This window comes from Podarcis filfolensis, assembly GCF_964270895.1.
Source record: "Podarcis filfolensis genome assembly, chromosome: 3".
Classification (NCBI taxonomy): domain Eukaryota; kingdom Metazoa; phylum Chordata; class Lepidosauria; order Squamata; family Lacertidae; genus Podarcis; species Podarcis filfolensis.
The window spans coordinates 63,866,986-63,892,805 of NC_139606.1; the positions used below are offsets into that span (position 1 = coordinate 63,866,986).

At 39.5% G+C, this 25,820-nt stretch overlaps 1 protein-coding gene across 1 annotated transcript in view; it reads left to right on the top strand.

The window, feature by feature from the left end:
* Positions 1-25,820, top strand: part of UTRN (utrophin) — a 317,035-nt gene that overhangs the window by 17,957 nt on the left and 273,258 nt on the right. The window contains exon 3 of the mRNA XM_083607527.1: positions 25,740-25,801. Within this exon, the coding sequence (XP_083463653.1) occupies positions 25,740-25,801 (62 nt within the window). The remainder of the gene's footprint in view (positions 1-25,739; positions 25,802-25,820) is intronic.

Below are 25,820 nucleotides of genomic sequence, written 5' to 3' on the forward strand. Positions count from 1 at the left end.
TTAGCTAATGGGGCCTCCTGCTGCCGCCCTGCCGCCGGAGGACAATTTCTGTTCTCAACCTGAAGCAAAGTTCTTAACCTGAAGAACTATTTCTGGGTTAGCAGAGTATGTAACCTGAAGCATATGTAACCTGAAGCGTATGAACCTGAGGTACCACTGTAATCTATACTGTGTGGGTACAAAGGTGAAACAGAGTCCTTTGGCTGAAGCAGTGGTTCCTCGATAAGTGGGTGGTACTGCCCCCTGTGGGCTGGTGGAATTACCTGGGGTGCTGAAAGTGTAAATGAATATCAGACGTTGAAGAACTTATATCCCTGGATCAGTTTTGTTGAATTAACTAAGCTAAATAGTTTTAATTGCATTTTATTGTGTTACTACATTCCTTAATGGGTTTTGCATATGACTGGTCTAAATAATACTTTTTAGAGGGTATGGTAGAGGACACTGGGGATGGGTTTATGGAACTAAGCGGGTAGTGACCCCACAAAGTTTGGGAACCACTGGGTTAAAGTAACAGTGTGCTCATATACATTTCTGCTCAAAATGAAGTCCCATTTGGTTTGATGTGACTTACTTCCAGGGGGGTATATATAAGTTTAGAACCTAAATCTATTTTTAACATTGTGATTTAATTTACTCTACATTTAACAGCATTCGATTTTCAATTTTGTTTGGTCAGATTCCCTGTTTTATATCTGTCAGCAGAACCATTTTAAAAACATTATAGCTTACTCTTTACTCCAGTATCATTGTATCACTTTATAGCAAACTGTTGTATGGCTACAATACAAAAAAACCAAAAACAGCTTTATCGCTTTCATTACAAATAATAAGGAGTTTCAATTATACTTTCATAATGAGACGTTCTGTGGTGTAACATGGCAAACTGGCTTTTCTTTGATTCTAATTTAATGATAGCTGATCCTGTAATTACAATGTACCTTTTCCCATAATAGAATAGGCCTTGTTTGACAAGCCATCTAAGCTTTAAATAATCACTTAGAGCTTTGTTTTCAAGAATCACCTGTGATTTAGAAATAATGTGCATAAGTGCTCATTAATTTAAGAAATGTAAATATGTTCATTATAAATAAGAATGCTTTAAGAGTAAGTTATTTGGGTTGATGGTATGGAACGCAGGGCTCTCAGCCTTGTACATTGGTGGCCTTAAGGAAACGAAAGAAATGTGAAGAATGTGAAGAAATCCCTGAACGGCAAAGGATTCATTCATGTGATAAAGCAGGTGTGGCATTTTATAAATAAGCTTGTAACTGATCGACTTATCTCACTGGCAGACACTGCAGTCACATGAAGTGTGTGGAAGTATTGCCTGAACACACAATGACTTAAAATATGGATGGGGCCGGGGGATGCTCACAGACCCTGCCGCCAAAGCCCCTGTGTGCCCAGGCACTTCTTTAAACCTTTATGCATTTAGCCCAAAGGTCTGAATAGGATTTCTGAGAGTGTTCTGTTTAATGTTGCATTGAAACACATCAAATAACCAAATAACTAATCCAAATAACTAACCAGGTTTTCAGTTCCTCCAGAAATCTAAGTGTGCTCTTAAGTTATAGCAAAGCTCTTATGACATATGTAAGCTAGTAAACCAAAATACAATTTTTTTTTAAAAAGAGGTGTTTTGTGTTGTGACTTGTATGCTTCATTAATAATAGCCCTTGACTACAGTTCATGTCAAGTTTTTAACCATGCTGATTGCATAATTCTACTTCCAATGCTTTGAGATATGATTGACCTGCTGTTTGCCAAATATCTGTGTAGTATTTTGTGGTGAAGGGTGGGGTTCTCCTTTCTGAGTAAACTCTGGAATTTTGAAGGAGTCATTTTGAAGACTATTCCCTCACTTAATCTTTTCAAGCTGCTGTTCAGAATAGCCCTTGTTCTTCAATGGCAACCTGCCCAGACTGCAGGGAGCCAGCATTAGAAATGAAAAATGTATTAAATTTGAAGGGAGTTCAGTCAGTCTAAAGGGCTTGTAACTATACGTGTCTAAATAATACACCTGATTACTAAATTGGCTTGATTTGTAAAGACTGAAATGCTGCTAGACATGGATCTAGTAGTTGCTGGGGTGCTACAGAATAATCTCTATTTCACAAGTATATTCTTTCTCTCATGTCACACTTGACCTGTTGGTCAGAATGTGTGTGGCTTGCAAAACATGAGCTAAACTATACTCCGTATTAAATGTGCCAAGTGAGAGAGACGTTTTTCACATACTGTATCTTTCCCATTGCCATTCCAAAGCTAAACTTCATGTAGGTACTGAAAAATTAATGGTAAAAATCATGAGCACAATAAACCTCTGTATGTAGTTTCCTTATTAACCAAACAAAGCCAAAATGTAGTAAGGTCTGTTAAACTTTTACTTTAGGTACGAGCTGTTTCAACCCCTTTTTATAGTAGTTCTCACAGCGGCCATAAACCTTTTCCTAGTGTCCTGACCTGCACCCAGACCGATGAAAACAAGTGACTGTTTCTTTATAGGTCTTTATTGATGAATAACTCTGTTAAATCAGCTCCTAATGTGCAAGTTGCATGCGACAAAGCTCCTCACTAATTAGCTGTCTTGAGCAAACTACTGCTGTAGATCTGTGCCAATCTTGGAAAGTTGGAGCAACAGTCCATCAACAACCGCCCTTTAAAAGACGTTGGCTGATGTGCTATGGTCAAGTAACTGTCCCTCCTGCTCTAACTGTTCATGTCTCTTCTAACTCCTCAAGCAGGAAGACAGTGGGATGGGGAGGCCAAAAGCTTTAAAGGTTCATGGATCCCTGAAAGCTCTCCCCTCAACTCCTCTGCCTTGCACTTGCTGACTGGTCTCTGGCTCTCGCACCCCTTCTTGCACCTCAGCCAACAACTGCCTCACACATACAGCTGGCGCTGAGGAAGGCACTGGTGACAGGAAGGCATTGGTGATGGAGGAAGGTTTCTCCTCACTGGTGCCACAGAACCTCACAAATCACTGACCCCTTCTTGCAAGTCATCCATCTCACACTCCTCTTCCTCTCTCCTTGGGCTTCTGCTGGTCCTGGACACCTAATGAGGGCTCATGTGATTTAATAATAATAATAATAATAATAATAATAATAATAATAATTTATTTGTACCCTGCCCATCTGGCTGGGTTTCCCCAGCCACTCTGGGTGGCTTCCACAAAACCCAAAAATACACTAAGATGTCACACATTAAAAACTTCCCTGAACAGGCCTGCCTTAAGATGTCTTCTGAATGTCAGGTAGTTGTTTATCTCTTTGACATCTGATGGGAGGGCGTTCCACAGGGCGGGCGCCACTACCGAGAAGGCCCTCTGCCTGGTTCCCTGTAGCTTTGCTTCTCGCAATGAAGGAACCACCAGAAGGCCCTCGGCACTGGACCTCAGCATCTGGGCAGAACGATGGGGGTGGAGACGCTCCTTCAGGTATACTGGGCCGAATGCTTCTCCTCCACAAAAGTTGGTTGAAGCAGGAGCATCCTAATAAAAAGGGAAGGGGGTACAACTTCCTGCACATCTTTACAATCTGCTCCAGAAGACTGGGGGACCCTACAGACCAGCATGGGTAATGGCCCAAGAGACTGGCAGAAATCACTTCCTCGCCTTCCTCCATTGGAGTGAAGACCCTTGAGTTCATGGAAGGACCACTTCTCTGAACAGAAGAGATCTTTTGGATCCAGCCCATTGATTGTACTTTACTATTGGTTTAATTGTTTCACTTTTTAATTTAGGCTAGCCTGGAAATGCCATTAGAAATTAAAGGTGTGGGATATAAATATTGCAGATAAATAAATGTTGCCTTAAGACACTGGAGGCATGGTGCAAACCTACCTATAGGTTTGTTTAGCAACCACTGCAGTCAAACTCACCCCAACAAAACTGGGTTTTGGTTGTTCTATTCCCTTTTTTTGCTCTAGTTCTGAATTGGAATTTGCCTGCTTTACTTTCCCACTCTACTTTTTACATAATGATTACATATTTTCTCGTTCTTCTTTCCATGTTGGTGAGACTCCCCCCTGAAATGCCACTCTGTGTTTGAGCTGCTAGAAACAGCAGTAAGAGAGAAGCATGCAATTTTATAAGAATGCTGGAAAATTTTACATTTGAGCAACAGCATAAAAAGTTCTCCACCCACTTGGCCAGCCACAAAATAAGTACAGTGGGTTTTGTGGGGGCAGCTTCAGTTGGCTAGCAATCTTGAGGCTGTCTTTGTTTAGAGGGCCTGGTGTCCCTGCCAGAACATACTGTAGGCAGCTTTTTGTCATTTGTTTCTGTAATTCAACATATTTTTGTATTTGAAACATATGTGCTCTTTCAGCATGAGGGAGAATATATGTGTGCCTTAGATTTTGTTGAATACTAATAATCATTTATATATCTAATGACACTTGGTCACCCAGTGTTCAGATTTGAGCCCAGTGTAGACCTTAATCATGGACCCCATTAATTTTGATGGCATATAACTGAACATTATCCCAAAACTAGAACCTATAGTAGCTCCTTGGTAGCCAGCCAAAATTTGTGTTGTCCATTGACCCTGATTTTTTGCATAATATTGGTGACATTTAGAGAAAAATGAGATTTCTTTGCTGTCTTCAGAATATGCAGTCTCGGAAACAATGTCAAAGAGAGCCCCCCCCCTTCTTGAACTTGAAGGTTTGGGCCTTTTCCTTACAGTTTACTGGGGTTGTCTTACCACAGGGATGGGAAATCCCTGCCTGTCAGGCCAGTCCTGGCCCATCAAGGGCTCCTGGTTGGGCCATGAGGCCATTTCCTCCAAACCACAGTTATCTGCTTATCAGTTGACATCATTGGGTTCACTCTTGCTGGGTGCTGCTTTGCTAGCATGTTCCTTGTGGGTCAACTTTGTCAGGTGGGTGTGACTGCCTGCCCACCTGTCACCTGACACCACAGTGTTAACATGACAACTGATGATTGGCAGTTGAGTAGCCCTGCCTACCTGTCAAAGTTAGCCTGGGAGATTGAGGGGAGATCTGGCCCATAAGACCAAAGGTTTCCCATCCCACCTTTCCAGAATAAAAGCTGAACTTGCCTTATGTGAGTTGGTGGTTCAAAACATGCAGTGAATCCATTATTTACTTGTTGAGCTGGAGTGCATTTAGTGAGACACCTGCCAGGCTTGCCTGTCATTTTGCCATCAGAAATGCTGCATTAATGGTTTGCTCTGTTCTGATACGCAGCTTGGTCGTGTCAACAGAAGCACTCTTAAAACAATGGTTTTAATCTTGATTTGTAGCCATTTTTTAAATAAACAGTATAAGATACAATACTTAAATTCATTGTGAATAATACTATTAAATGTGATGCCTGCAATAGCTATGGTGGTCCACCTTAGTTTCCGTATTGTCTTAAGATACGCTTTATTGCTACTTGCACATTAAAATGCAATGTAGCAATTGTAAACTGCTGTAGAGTCCTTTCAGATGAAGGGCAATGTAAAAATACAGTTCATTAATCATCTCCCACATAGCCAAATGGGTTGCCTGATTGACTGGGGTAGAAATCCCAGGAAAAGGAATGTCAGCAAAGGGGCAAAATTGGCACCAGCAGCGGTTGGGAGAGGCTGCAATAGCTATTAAGTGGCTGCAAGAGGTGAAGCATGGGGCGGTGGCTGGAATGTTTCAATGCTTTGTTCCCCTGAACTTCCAATTTTACACCAGATGCTTCCCTGAAGAATACTTGGCACAGTGCAATTTAGCATTTTCCAATGTGAATCAACAGATCTTTCAATTCTGCATTGCATGTTCACTTCTTCCTGTAAGCTTGAGGCTCTGCTTCAATCGTTCTATTCATGAAAGCTCTTGTTTGGCTCTGTACTTATCAGAACTGAGGCTTGCATCCTTTCCCCCTCCTGCAACAACCAGCCATTCTGTCCTCTTTCCCATTTCCCAGTTGCTCCAGCAAAACACTGCATACTTTCTGTGCAAGGGAAGGTTTGAAATGGAAAGTAATGGATAAAAGTGTCTGAGGAGAGAACACCAAGTTACAGATAACTGAAGTCAGGAAGGATAACTTAAATTAGGAAGAGAGATAAGCTAGCAGGACATTTGAAGACACAGATTAGTGTGGGGCTCTACTGCAGGCTAGATTTGTCCAGTGCAAGGATCCATCCAGCTGTCAATTACCGGATACCACAGTGCTCTGAAGCCCTTATATATAATCTGATTGCCCCAGCTTCTAAGCACAGCACAGGGCTATTTGCAAGAGGCTTGAAAAGAGCCCTGCAAAATAACCCCTAAAGGTCTACCAATCATCTGAGCTTCTAAAGCTGGCTGATCAGCTGATAGTTGGGACTTCATCTGTGTGCAGGGTTTCTGAAGCACTGACACCAGCTGACTAACAATGATTTCGAAGTTTATTTTGGCCCAGCCTTTCTGCCTTTTTGGCAGATGGGTGTGGCTTGGCCAGAATGGCCTGAGGGCCAAATGGGAAAACCAGCTGGACCTGATTAGGCTTGTGGGCTGAAGGTTCCCTACCTCTACATTGAAACAAGTCAATTTAATAAACTATGGTTTAAAGTTGACCTGTTTCAGCTAAACATAGTTAAGATAAAGCACAGGGTTTCAAGGGTTTGGATGGCATGGCAAGCTGTTGTGTCTAGAACAAAATCAGATGTTTCAAATTTCATTCATCCTGGGGGAGCAGAAGGGCAAGGGAGCATGGACAAGCCTCTCTGAACCCTGAGCTCTTTGTAACAGTACATCATGTTTTCGTGTTGTGTTGAAATCAAGCCATTCTATAACAGTATTGTATTCCCTGTATAAGACGACCCTTACAGTGGTACCTCGGGTTAAGTACTTAATTCGTTCCGGAGGTCCGTTCTTAACCTGAAACTGTTCTTAACCTGAAGCACCACTTTAGCTAATGGGGCCTCCTGCTGCCGCTGCGCCGCTGGAGCACAATTTCTGTTCTCATCCTGAAGCAAAGTTCTTAACCCGAGGTACTATTTCTGGGTTAGCGGAGTCTGTAACCTGAAGCGTATGTAACCCGAGGTACCACTGTATTTTTTTAAACCTCAAATTAAGAAATCAATATTTTAAACTAGGGTTGCCCAAACCATACATGGCCTTGAAACTTACAAGCAGATGGAAAGCTGTAGTGTTTAAAGGAGGCAAGGAGGCATGTGGAAGAGAAAGCCTGCTCCTCCCTCCCCCAAAAGGTTCTAACCCAGTGAGGGCTGAGAGGAGCCTCTCACCCCCACCACCTGAACTAGTCCGAAGGGAGCGTGTGGTATGTGTGTGGAGAGGCAGGGCTCTCCAAGGCGGGCAGGTTGGGCAAGCTCAGCAACATCTTTCTTTCTTTCTTTCTTCCTTCCTTCCTTCCTTCCTTCCTTCCTTCCTTGGCGATCACTTGTAGCCGAGTAATACTGTCTTTCATAAACACGGTTTTAACAATGAGTCTGTAAGTGACTGTGGAGGCCAATTCTGGATCCACACATCCTTTCACAGTGGGGACATAGGTTTCCAGGCGGGAATTGATCATGGAGTGGATTTGCCAAGCGTCTCTTCCTCTTAGCACGTTTCTCCCTTGCATCCTGAGTTCGAGTGTCTTCAAAGCCCATGACGCCTTTGGTAAAGGCTGTTCTCCAATTGGAACGCTCACAGGCAAGCGTTTCCCAATTGTCGGTGTTCATACTACATTTCTTTAGATTTGCCTTGAAACAGTCTTTAAACCTCTTTTTGTTTTGTTGTTTGTGTTTGTGTTTGTGTGTGTGTGTGTGAGAGAGAGAGAGAGAGAGAAACAACTTTACGACAAAGGATTTGCAGGTGCGGGGAGCTAAACTTCCACACCTGCCTGCCTGCCTGCCTGCCTGCCTTTGCTACACTCTTCTACTTCAAGTACTTCTCTCCCAGCCTGGCTTTGATCCAGAAGTGTGCTTCCTTCATCCCTATGCATCTTTTGCTGTAAACAGAGGAATGCGGCAGGCAAGTGGATGAACAAATGTGGCTCACCTGTTGTGCCTTATTTTCCTTGCAGATGTATACAAGTTAGCTCAGTTGAAAAACTGAAAAAGTATTTTTCCTCAAATATTCTTATGCATTAGCTTGTATTATTTTGACTATCATCTTCGGGTCTTTGGATGGGTGGGTGTTTGCAATCCCAGGCCATTAATAAACTTCATTTTCCAATACAATAAAAAGACAATGTGAGCAATTATATAGTATGTTATGGTTATTGGCAGTTATATTTATGCAGTGCTTTTTTGTGGTAAAAAATGAGATGCCAGTACTCGTATATCTATACAAGTTACTTGGGTGCCTGCACAAAATGACTGCCATAGGCAGCAAAAAAGAGGTGCCGGTACTCTGTACTGGGAAGTACAGTCACTTATGTATGAATTATACATCTAAATAAATAAGATAGTAAATACTTTCTTATGAAACTGATACTGAATGGTTGGCAGAGTGCATTAAATCTCCACTGATTTATTTTTGTCTCATTAAAAATGTTTGTATGTTGTAGTACACCGATTTGTAAGTTTAATATCTGAAGAAGGCTCACACCTGCTGCTGGCTCTTCAGCCTGTAGCATACATGAATTCCATTGCCGTCACTATTTACTTCCTCTTTCCTCTCCAAGTCCTATTCCCTTGGTGGGGAGGTTTGGCTTGGCTTGTAATTGATCTAGTGAGCAGCCGTTCTTGCTGGGTTGTTTACAGCCTACAGGTTGCAGCTGAATTAGAAGTTGGATACTATTATTTCATACTGCTGTTGCTAGGGATTGAGGAGACTAATGGTGAGCCAACTGTTCATCAGAAGTGGTGGGATTTCCAGCAGCAGCTGCTGTTTGCTGAAAATTGTAGCCACATCATGCTTAAGGAGCGTGTAAACCTGCCAATTCTACACAGCCATGAGCTGCTATATGATGAACAAGGAAAAAAGTGTGAAGAAAATACAGGCCGAACTCTGTCAGGTGGTTGGAAGGGATATGAAGAAAAAAAATGCCTGTGTATTTTTATAGCTAAAAAATTGCAATGATCTATCTTTTTCAATCTCTCATCTGTCATTTGGTTATGCTGTTGATACATAATGGTAATTATAATTACAACTTTCTATGTGTTCATTGTCCAAGAAGAGTAATCAGGACTGGCCCAAGAGATCCTGCCTCGGGGTGAACAGTGCCTGAGAGAAGTAAAGTTATTTTGGCACCCACAAGCACCTCTCTCTTTCCCAGGCAATAGAAATGATAATAATAAATTAAATAACTGATAATTTCCTACCCTTTTACAGTGTCCAAAATTCATCTGCTGCACCTTTGCCTAGTGGTAGATGTAGCCTTTTGCAAAAATAATGCTTAAAAGACTGTAGAGGTAATGTCCAGTCGTGACCGGGCACTTTGAGTTTTGCACCTGCCATACTCTTTCCTTGAATGCAGAAATTTATTTTTTCAGCTTTGAGTTCTTGCTAAAATGATCATTTACTATTTCATTTAAACTGGCCACATTTCTGGTTTGCAAATCATTCTTTCAAACCAGTACTTGAATTAAGTCATGGATGGAGAACCTGTGACCCATCCATTGTTGTTTGACTCAAACTCCCATCAGCCCCAAGCATCATGACCAATAGTCAGGGTTGATAGATGTTTTAGTTGAGCAGCATTCTTGGTCCTCCAGGAATTGGTGCATGTGAGGTGAAGGGGTGAAGCACATGGGCATAATTCTCTTTTACATTGTGCCAAACCTTGGCTTGGCATTAAGGTTTAAACCAGCCATGTATCTTATGTTCTAAAAACTATGGTTAGCACAAACCATGGTTTGCCATGGTGTCTTAATTGGATTCCTCACTCTTAAACCAATCATATACACACACATCATAATAGATGCACTATTCTTATTATTTAAACTAGGCAAGGTTGCAGCATTGTGTTTTTGATCAGTACCTTACTGATGCTCTTACCTCAGTGTTGGTCAAAAACAGTTTTCATTGAAGAAGTACGAACATTCACTCCGAATACTGCACTGAGATAGAAAATAAGTTTAAGAAATAAAGAGGAAAAGAGCTGGAGGCTGGTTTCAAAGGCTTAGCTGATAATAATGCCTTTGTTTTCCAAATGAGTCAGCTGACCTGTTCTTACTTCACATCCATATCACAGTGACTGTTAATAAAACCTTTCAACAGCAGAATATTTTAAGGTCTCAAACTCTTAGAATGGTGAACAATTTACATATCAGCTCTTCTTAAGTTCATATAGGTGGAATCTAATAAGAGATTGTTGTCTCCCTGACACTTTGTTTCTGACCAACAGAGTTGCCAAAGGTTCGTTCAGTGAAAAGCCAGCTTGTGATGTTTTAATGCATATCTCCCTGACCTTAATAAACCATAATTTATATAGTAACCTCAGCTAACTAGATTTGGTCTGGCAGATTAGCATATGCATATGTATATGTATATGTATTAAAGCTCAGTATACTGTGCTGAATTGGCTGTAAATAGCAAATTGGTTCACACATTACATCAAAATATGTCTATCTTTCTGCCTGAGCCTTTGGGTTCATCTTTCCCCTCCTCCCCTCTTGAACACCAATCTACTTTTTCTTGGTTGCGTAAATGATGGCGTAGAGTAGAATGTGGGATAACCACCTTCATATAACCAGCATATTTCTAATTAATACATGAAAGGGTTAAGACCATAGAGTAAGCTGTCTTGCTGGGCTTAGGTCACCTTGAGAGAGACTAGGTAATCAAGGCTTTGTTTCCCCAGACTACCTGAGAAGCTCAACATATGAATAGGTTTTGAGCTGGTTGCTGAACCTCAGACCACATGGCTCTTACAAGCCATTCTTGTGTTCCTATACCAATAATTTAGCAACTTTCACTACTGTAACTAATCTTAAGTTTTACTGCCTGTGTATTCTAAATGCTGTATGGAAAAGCACATCAATTTGACCTTCATGGAGCTTGTAAGTAAACCAATTTAAACTTGCCAAACATGGGATTTCCGCCCCCCCGCCATGCTAGGGGAAGAGGAGAATTTTGGAAGGAACTTAGAAGGGTGCATTTCCACACTATACTTTGCTTCATATTTTGTGATTTTAAATCTTTGCTGGGGTTCTCTCACCAACGAGTACTTGGATCATGGCATCCAGGAACTCTCCTTTTTGTATATCTAATTTTCCTTGCCACCGACATTATTTGCCTCCAAACCACAGCTGGAAGGCATAATTTTCTGACCTAAGCATTAAACTTGCCCGACAACTGCGCTTTCTTTCTCCAAAATAATTAGAAATACTGCACTCTTAATATAAGCTCTGGAAGTAACTGAGTTTTGGAATTGGATCTGGAAATAATTTGTTTTTAAGAAAGGAGATTTAGAGTTGCATCCAATGGCTAAACTTTTTAGAAGTACTTTCACCACCCCCTTTTTCGGCTGCAATATATGCACTGCAATGCAAAATCTAACAGAAATAATATTAACATTTAATAATCTTAAATGTTTGTGGGGTAAGAATCTGAAAAATGTGTTTTAAAGAGAAATAATTCTTTCCAATGAAATAACACTGAGAAATTGTAAGTAAAAGCAGGTGTTGGCAGGAAACTGTTTTAACTGGCCTTCAAGCTCAATTGCTGAAGGCTTATAAATGTCAACGTAGTCTCTTCTAAACCCAGACATTCCTGCATTTCATAGTTGTATGATAATTTTGCTTGTCAGAACTTGTGGAAGTTTGAACCTTAACATGATCCTTTCTTGACACTTGCCTTCCACTCAGAAATGTGCAATGCTTTACAGTTGTATACTTTAGATAACTGAGCCACTGCTGTACCATGTGTGTTCTTCTATGCAATAACACATTGCCTATTTTAAAAGACACATGGTTGTATCCAACTCTGCAGTTTCATTCTGTGCATGCACAGCTGAACTCTGCCTTCCTCTTCTGCACTTTCCACATACCTATAGTAGAAATCTACCCGTTATATTTTGTTACATTTAATTTTGGCTTGTAGCTCTGATGGCTTGGTTCATGTGTTCATCATTCCACATCTTTAGTTAATGAATCCCAAGTAGCTAGGCTGGGACAGAAGCTGCCTGGAGTCCCTAGAAAACTTCCTTTGTTATTATTTCTGTCATTTATATCCATCCTTCTAGTGCCCATGCACCACCCAGAATGTTTAAAATCACAGCAAAGTAAAATAAATTAAAATGTAAAATGCAATAAAAACAACAGCATTAGCGTCCCTTTAAAAACAACACCTTGCAGGAGATCACAAGTTAAAATGACCCAAGCATACAAAAGCCAGGCATTGGAACACCAGTGAAGAGGCCATCCCCACTTTGTGTTGAAAGGTGTTCCGTAACATTCATACAGCTGCCGAAAAGGCCCTGTCTCTTGTCCTGATGCCACAGAGAAGGGCATTCTCTTCTGATAAAAGGTTGGAGGCAGTCCTCAGGTATCCTGGAGTCAAGACATTTAAGGCTTTAAAAGTTATCATCGACACTTTGAACTGTTATTGGAAGCAAACTGGCAAGTGATGCAGATATTGCAGGATAGGTCCTATGTGGATGCACTCACTAACATTTTTGCAGCTTCCACTAACATTGTTGCTGCTGTTTCAAACCTGACAGTGCTTCTTGGAATACCTTGCGGTGCTGGTATACGAATAAGGTCAGGAAAATAAAGCAATTGGTAGCAAACTAGAAGAGCTTACCTTAGTACTAACTTACAGAATCACACACTTGAACGTAAGCATGCTCATGTTATCATGACAGAACAAGCTGTTATTGAATAGAGGGTTGGTGCTGGAACACTTAGGCGTAATTCAAAAAGTAATTTGAAAGAACTTGAAATTGGTCACTTTATTCTTTTGTTCTATTACTTTAATTTATTTTGTAATTGTTTATGAATGTGTATGAAAATATAAATGTGTCCTTTTGTTTGAGTCATTGTTGTGTGTCTCTCAATTGGCTTGACTTTTTGTTGGAGGTTGCCATGTGCCTTCTGATGCACTCTCACTTCCATAAAACTGTTTACTTTAATTGAATACTGTTAAGCGAAATCTTGTGGATTGCGTGGATGGAGACCAGTTACCCATTATATAAAATGCATCCATCTGAGCAAGCAATTCCAAAAAGTGAGCCAGACCAGTTTGTCATAAGAACTTCCCAGTGGATTCAAAACTGTAATTGTGTTAGAAAGGAAGGAGATGAGTCATTGTCCAAATGTTTAGAATGTGCAATGTTAAATTTTTATTTGAGTGATTTTTCCCTATCTGAGGACCTTAAATGAAAGTGGGTGAAGAAAAATCAACACCCTTCTATCAAAATTTACATATTTTTTATCAAACAGGTTGTGGACGCCTCAGTATTTGAAACATAAACTAATTTTTCAGTTCTGTTTTGTTAAGGAGATGTAAATTAACACAATGAACTTGCATAAGGTGCAAGGGGAAAATGCCTAAATCCAAAGTTGGACAACACCCACCTGTGATTTTTTTTCCTTATGGACAAGCATGACTACTTTTGCTTTTTATGTGCCTTGAGAAATAGGGAAGCTAACTACTTAGAGCAGAATCTATAATCAGAGGAATTTTTCTGTTACCTGGAGATGGACTTTGCAGTTTGAGGGTTGCATCCTCTCCAACTGTTAGGCAATAATTTAACTTCAGCTGACTATTTTTTACCTAGTACAGTACACAGATTAAATTAAAGATGCTGTGTTTCTCCTTAGCTCAACGCTCTGCCTACCCACTAATGTGTGTTGCATTTAAGGCATGAGATAGAACAAGTCAGAACTCATTTTTACAGAAATGGTCAGTGGCCATTTCTTCTTTATCCCAAAATCCTAGGTGTCTAACCTGATACCTGTAGCATTTTGGAGGGATTAACAGAGCCTGCAATCTGTGTCTTGGAATGGAGTATACAAGCTGTCTTTGTGGCTGCACCACCAGCCTAATTTTTGTACCTTTTTTGTTCTTCACACCTCTGCTCCCTGCTTTGGGCTTTGCCTGAAGAAGAATTGTGGAGAATTTGAAAGTATGTCACAATTTTGTTATATTTGGGTTGGTTCTAATAAAGGTATTGTCCAGCCGTGGACTTCAGAGTTTTTTCTTTTGAATAAACTCAGTTCAACAGACATTGTATTCTTCCACGCTGCACAAGAGGAGGAAGCTTGCAAGCCCAATTCTTTGGAAGCTTATCCACATAGCGCTAAATTATGGTTTAGCATTGCAAATGAATTGGCCTGAAGGCAACACCAGTGGCCCTCCAGATATTGTTGTAGTCCAATTTCCTTTAGCCCCCGCCTGTAGGGCCAATGGTCAGGGATGATGGGAGTTGTAGTCTAGCAATATCTAGAAGGTCACAGGCTTTCTGCGATTAAGGCCCATTTAATACAGTAGGACTTACTTCTGAGTAAACATCCAGAAATCAGGATGTAATGTTAATTACATCAAACTGTGCCCTTCCACTTTGATAGAAAGCACTTGGAGGACTCTGCACTTGAAAATGAATATGATATCTGTATGTAAACTGAATAAATACAAAAAGTTTTTTCTTCAATTTTCTTCAATATATTTTGTATTTTCAATAAAAATATTTTAGGAGCAGTTGATAGTTTAACTTCATTCATAAAAAGGAAAGAAGCATCAAATATCTTTACCACAGTAAACTAAGTTCTTATATTAAAGTGAGGAAGGAAAGGCAGCATTAATAATCTTTTAAGAAATAATAATAATGGGACAAAAATACTGCTTTTTATAGCCACGCTTGAGACAGTGTAAGAGATGGATGCCTTGAAAATGACATATCTGTGGTGCATCTAAATAAAACTCTGGAATGTGGATCATATTACAGCAAAGTTAATTAAGGTTTTTTTTTCCTTATCTCTGTCTGCATAGGAGTGTCTTCTGTTTAACAAAATCTGTGTTGACAGACAACTAGTATTTATTAAAAGGGGATTGGCTCCACTGTACTCAGCAATATGATCTAAGCAAAGATGAGGAGCATTTATGTGGCTTATTAATATGTCTTCCTCCCTAAGTTTATTACAGTAACTAGCTAAGTGTCCATCAGTGTGATAGGCAGGGAGAGAAGAGAAATGACTGTTAGGGCTCCAGTAAAGGCACATTTGCGTTGTTCTGCCTTTCCTAGTAAGATTGCAGCCTAAACATTGTTTGTACTAGTCAAATACAATCAGGTAGTTAGCAGTATGACACAATGCACTTTGATCTGTGGTTATAGAAAGTGAAAAGCTGATCTTCCAAAAATAATCTGTGTGGGTGGAAGCAGGGCTTGCCTGGCGCCAGCAAGCATTTCTCAGTTTTAGGCTTAAAATAAAAATCCACCCCACCCCACCCGAAATTGTAGATTACAAAGGCAAAGTTGTTTTCAAGGCAGAACAGAATTTGCTGAGCAAAGTTGAGGGAGAAAAGTACCTGGAAACATTTTTTTATATATAAAAAAGTCTGTCAGTCAACCATCTTCTGAATTGATTAGTTTTATCATGATTCAATGAACTTGATTATATTGCTTTATTTCCACTTATAACTTGTTCCATTTTCATGGTGAATTAACAATATAAATCTAATTAAGTCACTGGTGCAGGGGCAGCCAATGTGATGTCTTTTAGATGATCTTGCTATGACTCTTATCGATCCCAAATAGTGAGTTCATGGATGATGAAGAAGTGAAGTGTTTGGATTTGATATCCCGCTTTATCACTACCCGAAGGAGTCTCAGAGCGGCTAACATTCTCCTTTCCCTTCCTCCCCCACAACAAACACTCTGTGAGGTGAGTGGGGCTGAGAGTTCAGAGAAGTGTGACCAGCTGCATGTGGAGGAGTGGGGAATCGAACCTGGTTCACCAGATTACGAGCCCACCGCTCTTAACCACTACACCAGTTGGTCCATTTATAGGGCCATATGTTCCCCCTCTCTGTAACAGAAGAGTCGCTTTAACTAAACAAATCAAGTTGACAGGCTTGTTACATTGTAACCCCACTCTTCCTCCAAGAATCTCCAGGAATGTAAGGTGGGCTAGCCTTCAGGGAAGTTTTTAATATGTGACATTTTAGTGTATCTTTCATCTTCGTTGGAAGCTGCCCAGAGTGGCTGGGGAAACCCAGCCAGATGGGCGGGGTACAAATAATAAATTATTATTATTATTATTATTATTATTATTATTATTATTATTATTGCCTTAAAACAGTCCTCTAAGAATACTAAAGCTTGGAAGGGGGAGGCCAGGAGAGCCTGCGTACACCCCTCCTTGCACAACTGCCATGCAAGAAAGGTCACTTGCCTCCTAAAATATTTGGTACTTGTTGCCACCACCCTCCTTCAACACTCTAGACAGGAAGGAATTCTGGGAGATCTAGCATGGACGTTAGCCCTGTTTTTCCTCATAACTTGAGAGGGATTTGGCAAAGAAGTGGAGGGTGCACCATGTGTGTTGCACTTCTTAGCCAAATCCCTCTCAAGTTATCAGGAAAAACAGCTGCCTTCCCCAAGCTGGGGTTCAGACAGTCTGCTCTTTCCCCCATGAAACCCCACTCTTTTCCCCCAAGCAGCATGCTTCCAGCAGCTAGGCAAGTGGAAGATTACAAGAACCCTAGAGTTTGACATAAACATGCTTAAGACCTCAACAGTTTTATTATGAAATTGTATTAAGAATAAAAAGGAAGAGAGGAAGACAGGTGGTCAAAGCAGAATAAGGAAACTGGATTTGAAACAACAAGGTTCCTTTTATCAAACCTAATATTGCTGCTTGCAACAGACTTCTGGTCTTCTCCTGAGCAATCTCAGATGCATGGTCAGTTGCCACAGCCCTCTTTGTAAGCTGGATTTTTTTCAGCCAATCAGAGCACTGGTCACACTTGCTAGGTAGTCTTTAAACACCTTAAGGAAAGGTGGGGGTTGGGTGGCTGACAGACAGACAGACAGACACTTTTGGGTATCTGAGGTGATGATAGACACCTCTTGAAGCAGGGGAAAATGTTTGTTGTGGTTATTGCTGGTGAAGATTTCCACCAGAATTTCTCAATCTTTCCTTCAGACAGGACCTGTCCTTTTCTTGTTTATTTTTTGAGTTTAGTGGGAAGGATGTGCCTGTCTTCCTTGGGTGAAATGGTGGACAGGAGGAGATCAGGACTTTTCAAATCTGGGATTCATTATTAGACGACACAGATCGTTGTGCACAAATGATGAATGTTGGGTGCATGGTTGTCTGAAGTAACTAATATTTGGCTGTTGTGGTCATGTGGTTTGCTACTATACTTTGAAAAGTTAACATTTACTATGTATGTGTCTAATGGAAATAATTCCTTGCCACATGGGGGCATTTGTAAATCTGTGGGGGTTTGGGGGGGGCAGGGGGAGAGAAACCACTATGCCTGAATATTTAGTCTAACTTTTAAGCACTAAAAAGCGGATAAATGTTTCTATCATGTGCCACACAATGTATTAGTTGATAGACATTGTTATGCTTACAATTGATATATTTAGAGAACTTCCATGCTCTGCCGGTAATGGTCTGTTGATGCAGTTCTTCACTTAAGTAATTTGATGTTTTTGGAAACTTGTTTCTATACAGATGGAAATTGGTTCAATAAAAACATGTCATTGACCTCTGTTGTACCTGATGTGTACAGATCAATATGGCAACAATTGTCTCTGTAACAAATACCTTTTTGTTAGTACTCAGATACTACTATATAGGATGCTAAATCCTTTGAAGTAGTCCCATTCAGTGTAGTAATATTAAATCTGTTTTGTTGTGGTTTTGTTTCAGGATTAGAACTGTATATAAATCCAATTGATATTGTAAAGCAGGCTGCATACACAACTTGGATAATAACATTGCACAAAAAATAGTTTTATTTCTTCATCTCTATGGCAACTCACCCTCAAAATAGTATTTAAAGTGTAGAATGTTTTTTAATACTGGAAAAAGTTCATTGGCTTAAAGTGATATGCTTCTTCCCCTCCTTTTAAAAGTAGGTTCTTTATAGCTCTAAATTATTAAGCTACTCTCACTCCATATTGTGTTAATATCTGCTGAGCTACTCCTTCCAAATCCTTTATTTGTTACTTAAATCTGCCAAAAGATTAAATATTTGTATACAAGATTAAGTAGCAGTAGTCTTAAGAGTCCCTGCCAGAAGTATTTGGCGGAATTTGTTCTTGCCTCTGAAAACTCATACTGCAGTAAATAAGTCTTTAATGTAGCACAGATCTTGATCTCATTGCATCAGAGTGACATGATGGTTTTATTCTGTTTGTTTTCAATCTTATTTTCCTACTGGATTTTTAAATATTATGGGATTTTTTACTTGTAAACTATCCAGAGAACGTCTGTTACTGAAGGACATAAATAATGAAAATAAATGACTAAAGGCTTTTCTAGAATGTGTTGAAAAGATTTTTACTTTTGGCTCTGTATGTAAGAGCTGGCAAGGGCTCTGTTAATTTGCAAGATTTAACCTCTTGTTGATTGTATATAAAATAAATACTATTTGCCCCACATTGTGTTTCAGTGTTTGCTTTTGTGTTTACATTTGCCCTAGGTTTACATATACAATAGTCTTGAAACAGTAGTCCTGGAATAAAATACAAAAAGTTACAAGGTGGGTTTAAAAAAACAACCCATTTTTTTCCTGTTCAACGTATGATTTGCTAACTTTGTATTTTTTATGTTTGCAACATGAAAGCTCTAAAAAATGACATATTGCAGGATAATTTGGTATGCATGTTCAGGGTGAAATTCTGTATTTCAGATTTGATTACTAACTGTGTCTAAACACCTGTTTAAGGGGGACAGTAAAGATGCAAATAGAATGTAATATCTTGGAATATTGGAATGAAAGTTGGTGAACACATTCATTTTGCTTTGTAGAAAGCCCAGTTCAGTTGCTACCACTCTTTTGCCAGGGAGGGTGACGTGTGCGCAAGACCAATTGAACTGTGCTTTGCAAAGCAGAGTAAAAGGCCTTTTGAGCATTTTAGTTGCAGTTTTAGATTTCCTTACCTGGTGGTAAATGCAGTAACCTGTTTCCTTACCTGTTTGTAATGCAGTAACCCTGACGACTGTGATGCATGATTCAAATTTGTTACATATTTTCAGGACAGATAAAAATGCAGAATATCTCCCTTGAAATCTTGCTTGAACATGATTTCAGTTGCCCTCATGTGCAGTTTTTGGGCTGCTCATTAGTTGGTTCCTGTGGCAAACAGGATGCTGGACTAAGTAGGCTTTTGGTCTGATCTAGCAGGGCCCTGTTTGGTTTTAGTTCAGGACAAGATGTTATATTTTCAAGTTCATATCCCCTTTTACAGCCGCCCCATCCCACAGCACACATGTTTTCAAAAGGGCTAGAAAGATGGAAGAATATAATTGCAATTCAACATCTGTCTTGAAGGTTGTTTTCTCCTTGAAGTAGCAGGCTTGTAATGTGGAGGTATTCCTGAAGGGCTAGATGGCAAGTGTGGCCATGAGTGCCTTTTACCACCTTTGTCCTCTATGCGAACTGCATTTCTGTTGAAGAAACCAGAAATCAGACCTGACCTCCGTTATTTTATTCTCTGTTCACTTCCAGATTAGACAATTGTGTACTGTGCACAATTGCGGGGTAGCCTTTTGAAGAGAGTACAGAAGAATCGGGGGTTTTAAAACCTGTCTCAGTAGACTTATTTTGAAAGCTGATTTCTGCACATTATTTTTTAGAATGTTGTCACTGATATTTGCCCCCGCCCCCCGCCCCAGATTCTAGCTTGCAATCCGCCTTGGATATTTTACATTCAATAGATATAAATCCTGATAACAAATAAAGGTTGCCATAGTTATTAGATGATTACAGACTATGTAACATGGTTGAGAAATTGAGAGGTAAGCAGGAAGGAAAGTGGTTAACGGAAAGTTAATGGGAAAATTAGCTGAATTATTATTACATAATGTCTGTTAGGCTGGCAGTAGTTAGGATTAAAGATAGCAAGAGAATGGGTTTGAACCTTTCAATATACAAGAGACAATCTCATTTGGAAACAGGAACCTCTCCTGGCTAGATTCATGGCAGCCAGCCCACGGTGGGGTTTTATTTTTCAAACTGGATTCAGAATTGTTTTGTAGCACAGGTTTGCTTCAAAAATCTTTCATCACAGTGGAATTAAAATGCCTATGGAATGTAAACGTGTAACCATGTTAAAGGTAACAGTGGACAAGATACAGTTCCACTAGCTTGCTTTTCAAGTAGTTCTAGCTACTTGTATAGTACAAATGCTTAAACTGCAGGCCTACCTCCCTCCCCCACTTATTCAATGAGCGCAACTTAACTCCCCATGTTTTTGTAAGGTTATGCTGATATTCATCTTATGTTCTTTCTTTCAGCCACTTTAAAAGCTTGAGGTGTAATAATGGCCAACATGACATGAATAGAAGGCACATAGTTATGCGGCTATCTGATTATAGGCATTACTAAGGCTTTGGGGCTCTTATTTGTTCAGTCCTTTTGGCAAGTTATTTCCCCTATTGAATTGTGCATACTGTGGGTTTCTAGATAAACTGCTTGCACAGAAAAGGTGGTAATTGGAGAAACCCAGTCCTTTTGTTAAACTCTTTTTAAGCAGAAGAGCTGTATGTTCCTACTCAGTCTCTCCAGGAGGCTGCTGCTTGTCACTTCACTGCTACTTTGCAGATTTTTCCCACCCATTTCTTTCTTACGGCACTTAAATGCTGTTTGTTTTTGTGCATGAGTGGCATTCTGCAAAAAGAACTCACAAAACCTTGGGTACATGTGTATGGCCCACTCCTTGTTTGAAGGAATTGGCATGTGTCTGGAAGTCATTTTTGTCTGATACAAGGAGTAGCCACGATCACTGGACAGATGTTGTGTGTGCAGAACGCTGAGTGTGCCAAGCATTTTCTCCTTAGCTGAACCTCATAGCTGCTTTTTAAAGTTATTGAATAAATAAGTACATATAATTATGATATATCATACCACAACCTTAGGTAATCATTGATATCAAGTGTAGGGGGCGTGGGTTTGTCCTGTTCAAATCTGAAAGGCCTTTTGATGCAAGCAACATCTTGAGATAAGGGATTTCTGTAGTGCAACTGACATGCCTCTGGATTTGGGATTGGCTGATAAGTGGAGTATGCACTTTAGTGCAAGCTGAACATTTTGTACATGCGTGCACACACACACAAGAGTATTTGGCAAAATTATATCTGAATTGGGTATAATTTTCATAGCTCTTCCAAAAATAGGATACGAGAACATTTGCAGATGCTTTTAACTACTGCTGTATAAATAGCATTTAAAAAATTTAACTATGAAAGATATTACTGCCTGGGAGTATGCTGCTGCAACACCAGATGAAGAAGTCCCTTTCCAGAGAGAGTTCACCAGCTGGCACAGAGCTAGGGCTCAGCAGCATTTTCTGATATTTCGAATCATTAGGAGTTTGTACTGAATTGTATTGTTTGATTAATTTGTGCCGCCTTTTATATACTCTTGTTCTTTTGATATGATCACAATTACCACAATGTTAATTTTAAATGTTACTAGGGTGAGCTGCTTTGAGTTCAACATTATTGTTGGAAAAGCAGAATACAAATATTAAAATACTAAGTGAAATCAAATGGTTTTTTTATTCTGGCTTTTTAAACGGTTAAAGTTGTATGCTCTGCTCTGTGAGAAATTTTAAAAATGTATTTCATGCTTAAAAAAAAAGCATGTGATGTGAATTAAGCTGATTTGTGAGCCAGCATAAGAGAGCTAGAAACTCATTTAGCTTTGATTCCTATCTTTGACAGTACAGTAAATTCTGCATCTGGCCTTTAAAGGGATTTAAAATGGGATTAGGCTATCAGCAGTGATAGGTATATGAAACCTCCCTGTTCAGAGGCCACCGAGTTCAGCTGCTGTATGGGAGCTCTTTGCTTTAATGTCCTGCTTGTGGTTGTCCCAGAGGCATCTTGTGGTTATTTTGGAGAATAAGATGTTGGCCTGGATGACTCTGTCACTGATCTAGCAATGATGAATGCTCTAATTTAAAAAGGGTTTTGGATATACCTCTCTGTCTCTCTATTTAATATGGTTAAATATAATAATAATAATAGTATTTATTTATTTATTTATATATACATACATACATACCCCTCCCATCGGTTACAGGCTGAACAAAATCCCACAAACAGTTGAGTGATGTTCATTCAGGTTTCCTATAATTCTCCCCGAGCACATAATGCAATACAGAGGTTGGAATGTGTGTATCCAGTTTGAATGATGTGCTCATGAAATATATCATTGAAATCCGGACCTGCGTACACTGTCTAGGATCATCTTCTCTCCAAAGAAACGCTCTCTCCCATCAGTGGATTTTACTAGATAAACTAACTGCCTGTAGTGTGTTATTAAATGAGTTGCCCAACTTAAGTAGAATAGGACCTGCTTAAACAAAAGGTTTTTAATGCTTTACCACTTTCAGATTCAGCATTATTTTCACTGGATAAACATGTGTTACAATGCACTACCAAAAAAAAAAAAAAAAAAAAGGTGGATCCAAAGGAGAGGGAAAAGGATATGAGCAGTGTTCTTCAAACACTTGCACAACACTGTTCTAGCAGGACACAATGCTTCGTGGTACGGGTGTGCTTTCGTAAGTAGAATATCCACTTTTGTATTTAGCTGCACTTTTCTCATACAGTGCTTTGTACTAAGTGTACAGCAGCCCTTCAGTGAGCCGAAGCCATCTTCCATCTGTGGAAATGCATCTTCAGCCATAGCTTCACTAGGCAGAGCAGAATATATGATTCCCCCAAACCATGATAGTTAATCAAGCAGGGAACTCAGCGCAGAGGTTAGTTGGCTCAGTTGACAGCTAATCCATTGAGGTTAATTGAAGATTAATTAGAAAAAAGGGGCCTGCAATAATCTGTTGATATATTGTTCAAATGTCAAAAGGTAACATACCACAGCAATACAGGGCAGGAGAGTAAGAGAGGTGCTTGTCATAAGATGTTCCTTTTCAACCTCCTCTTGCTGGCTGCCATGTTTGTGTGTAGCATAGAACCTACTTGAAAACAAACAAACAAACAAACAAAATCTGGAGAGCGCAATCACACATTCTTCCTTTTTAGTATTCCTCCTTTGTCATATTTGTACAAAAAGGAACCTTAAGCTGTGTATTAATTACAGGGGGAAATATGAATGGAGGTCAGAATTTGCATGTTTGCTTTCAGTTGAATTCTTATATACGGAGAATGCGGTCAAATTCAGGTTTGGGGCATTTGTGTCACGAATGTCCTGCAGGCTTTGTTTTGTTTTTACTTGCCTGTTGGAGACTGGCAGAGGAAGGACAGAAAGCTCAGTCCTTCCTCTGGTACTCCACTTGATTTCTGTGTTTGACGCAGAACACTTCACACAAACCCTGTATCAGTTCACTAACTTGCCTGAATACTATTATTTAATGGCTACTGGGAGAGTGCTTAAATATAACGTTGTAAATATACTTAGTGAGGATATAATGACTTTCTCATTCATCTGTTCTTCACCTTAAGTAAGCAAGGCAATGAAAGCTATTGACTTAAACCAGTGGTGTCCAAACTTTTTCCAGAGAGGGCCAGATTTGATGAAGTGAAGTAGAAAGGCAAGATATACATGTTTTAGTAAACAACAAATATATTTTTTCTTGTTCCATTCTCATGCTCCCACTGGAAGACCTATGAATAAGTTTGAGGTACCCACAGTAGTACAAATCCCCAAAGGCAGGCAAGTGCAAGTTTGTAATTCTGCTACATTCCTGGTGCCTCATTGAAAACCCACAGGCTAATTCCTCCTTTTATTTCTAAATTCCTTAGTGTAAAAATTTCATTTTCAGCAATTAAAGGAAAGGACAGTTTTAAGAACTAGTTAAAAAGAATGTTGACCTTTTTGTGACTTTGTGTAATGGGTGATGTCAAAAGCAGTTTAAACATCTGAAACTTTTCCATCACATATTCTTTTGCAAGAAATGTTGCTTTGCCTTATTCTCTGAAGCGTTAGCATAGACATTTGTTTACTAAAAGGAGGAGCTTTAGGGATATATGAATATTGTGTCAAAGCAAAGGAGAAATTGCAACCTGGCAAATGGTGACAGAAGCCAGAGTGCATGGAAATGCCTTTTACCTTCCCGCCACAGCAGTACCTATTCATCTACTTGCCCTGGTGTGCTTCGAACAGCTAGGTTGGCAGAAGCTGGGACAGAGCAACAGGCATTTACTCTAGTCCCACGGATTCGAACTGCTGAACTTCTGATCAGCAAGCCCAAGAGGCTCAGTGGTTTAGAGCACCGTGCCATCCGCTCTCAATAAACAGCTAATTAGAGCTTACTACACCTTCCCCTCTGACTCAGTCTCAGGAGAAGGAAAATGTAAATAGAATGAGATAAGTGCTGCTTACAGAGAAAAAGACCACATTCCCAGGGCACATTCCTCTGATTCCAAATTGGTATCTGAATTTACTTGGAGTTGATCAGCACAGAAATGATGCATACAGTGGAGCCATTCATGACTTAATAGATGTTTATAATGTCAACCACCCTATTTATATAAAGTAAGGAAGGCTGTATTCTTTAACCTTTCCTTGTATAGAACTCCTCCGTTTTGACAGCTGTCCTTTTCTATATTCTTTCATAACTTCTTTGAGATGGAGTAAGCAAAAACGTGTGCAGTATTCCAAAAGGAGCCACTAACCAGGATGCATTTGTTATCCAGCTCTTGAATCTGGTTGTAAATAATAATTTAGAAAACATAACAGTTTACATTAAGTCAGATTACTGTAGGTGCTAGCATAACACTGATTCATGATTATTTTTTTTTTTTTATACAGAGTGAACACATACTTGTGTAGACTGATCCTACTATAGTTATTACTTGCAGGTACACTGGCCCAATATTGCTGCTTTTCAGTAATTATGTAGGCTGGAGAAACTGTAAGCTTTCCTTTATAGCTTCTTGAGAGAGGACTTTGACAGTTCCTTTTTAAAAACTATCTGAAACCTGGTTTCTAGAAGGAAGAACAGACTAAATCTGTCAGCAACAATTACATTTTCTGGATTTTACTAATAAGGAGTATATAAGGCCCCATAGCAGTTTGGGAACAGTTTACTTGAAGAACTGCTTTCATCTGCAGAACTGGGACTTTTCCAAGTGCTGCATGAAGATGGTTGTACAGTTGCAAGTAAATCCATCTTTGAATGTGGCAGCACCTAGTCTCAGGAATGCCCTGGCTATTAATATTAGGCAGGCGTCCTCATTGTTGTGCTTTCAATACCTGCTAAAACCTTTTTGTTTAAGCAAGTCAATCCAGACATGTAATTTCAGTAGGTGTATGTATATGTTTTTATAAACTATTGTTTTTATCTGTTTTTGATTATTATGTCAGCTGTTTTTAATGTCTGTTTTTGTTGCCATTTGTTTTTAACAAATAGTAAAACACTTTGGATTTTTTTCCATTTAGTCATATAAAAACCTGCTAAATTAAACTAAGTTAATGAAAAAGTATGGTGCTTGTTCAGGTTTATCTCTATATTCGTCTCTCTAGAATTTTGATAGATGATCCTCTGCCCTGAAAATCATTTCTAAGAGGTCCTCTCAACCCTTTGCTTCCAAGTGAGACTGGAATCAGTTTTTTTCTTAATTGAGGGTAGTTCCTCAAAATAATGATGATTGATGAGTCACATTTAGCAAGTCTGAGAAATATATTTTTATGTCTTTTATTTCCTTAATTTCTAGATGAGCACAATGACGTACAAAAGAAAACCTTCACAAAATGGATAAATGCTCGCTTTTCTAAGGTAAGGGTGGCTTAAAAAC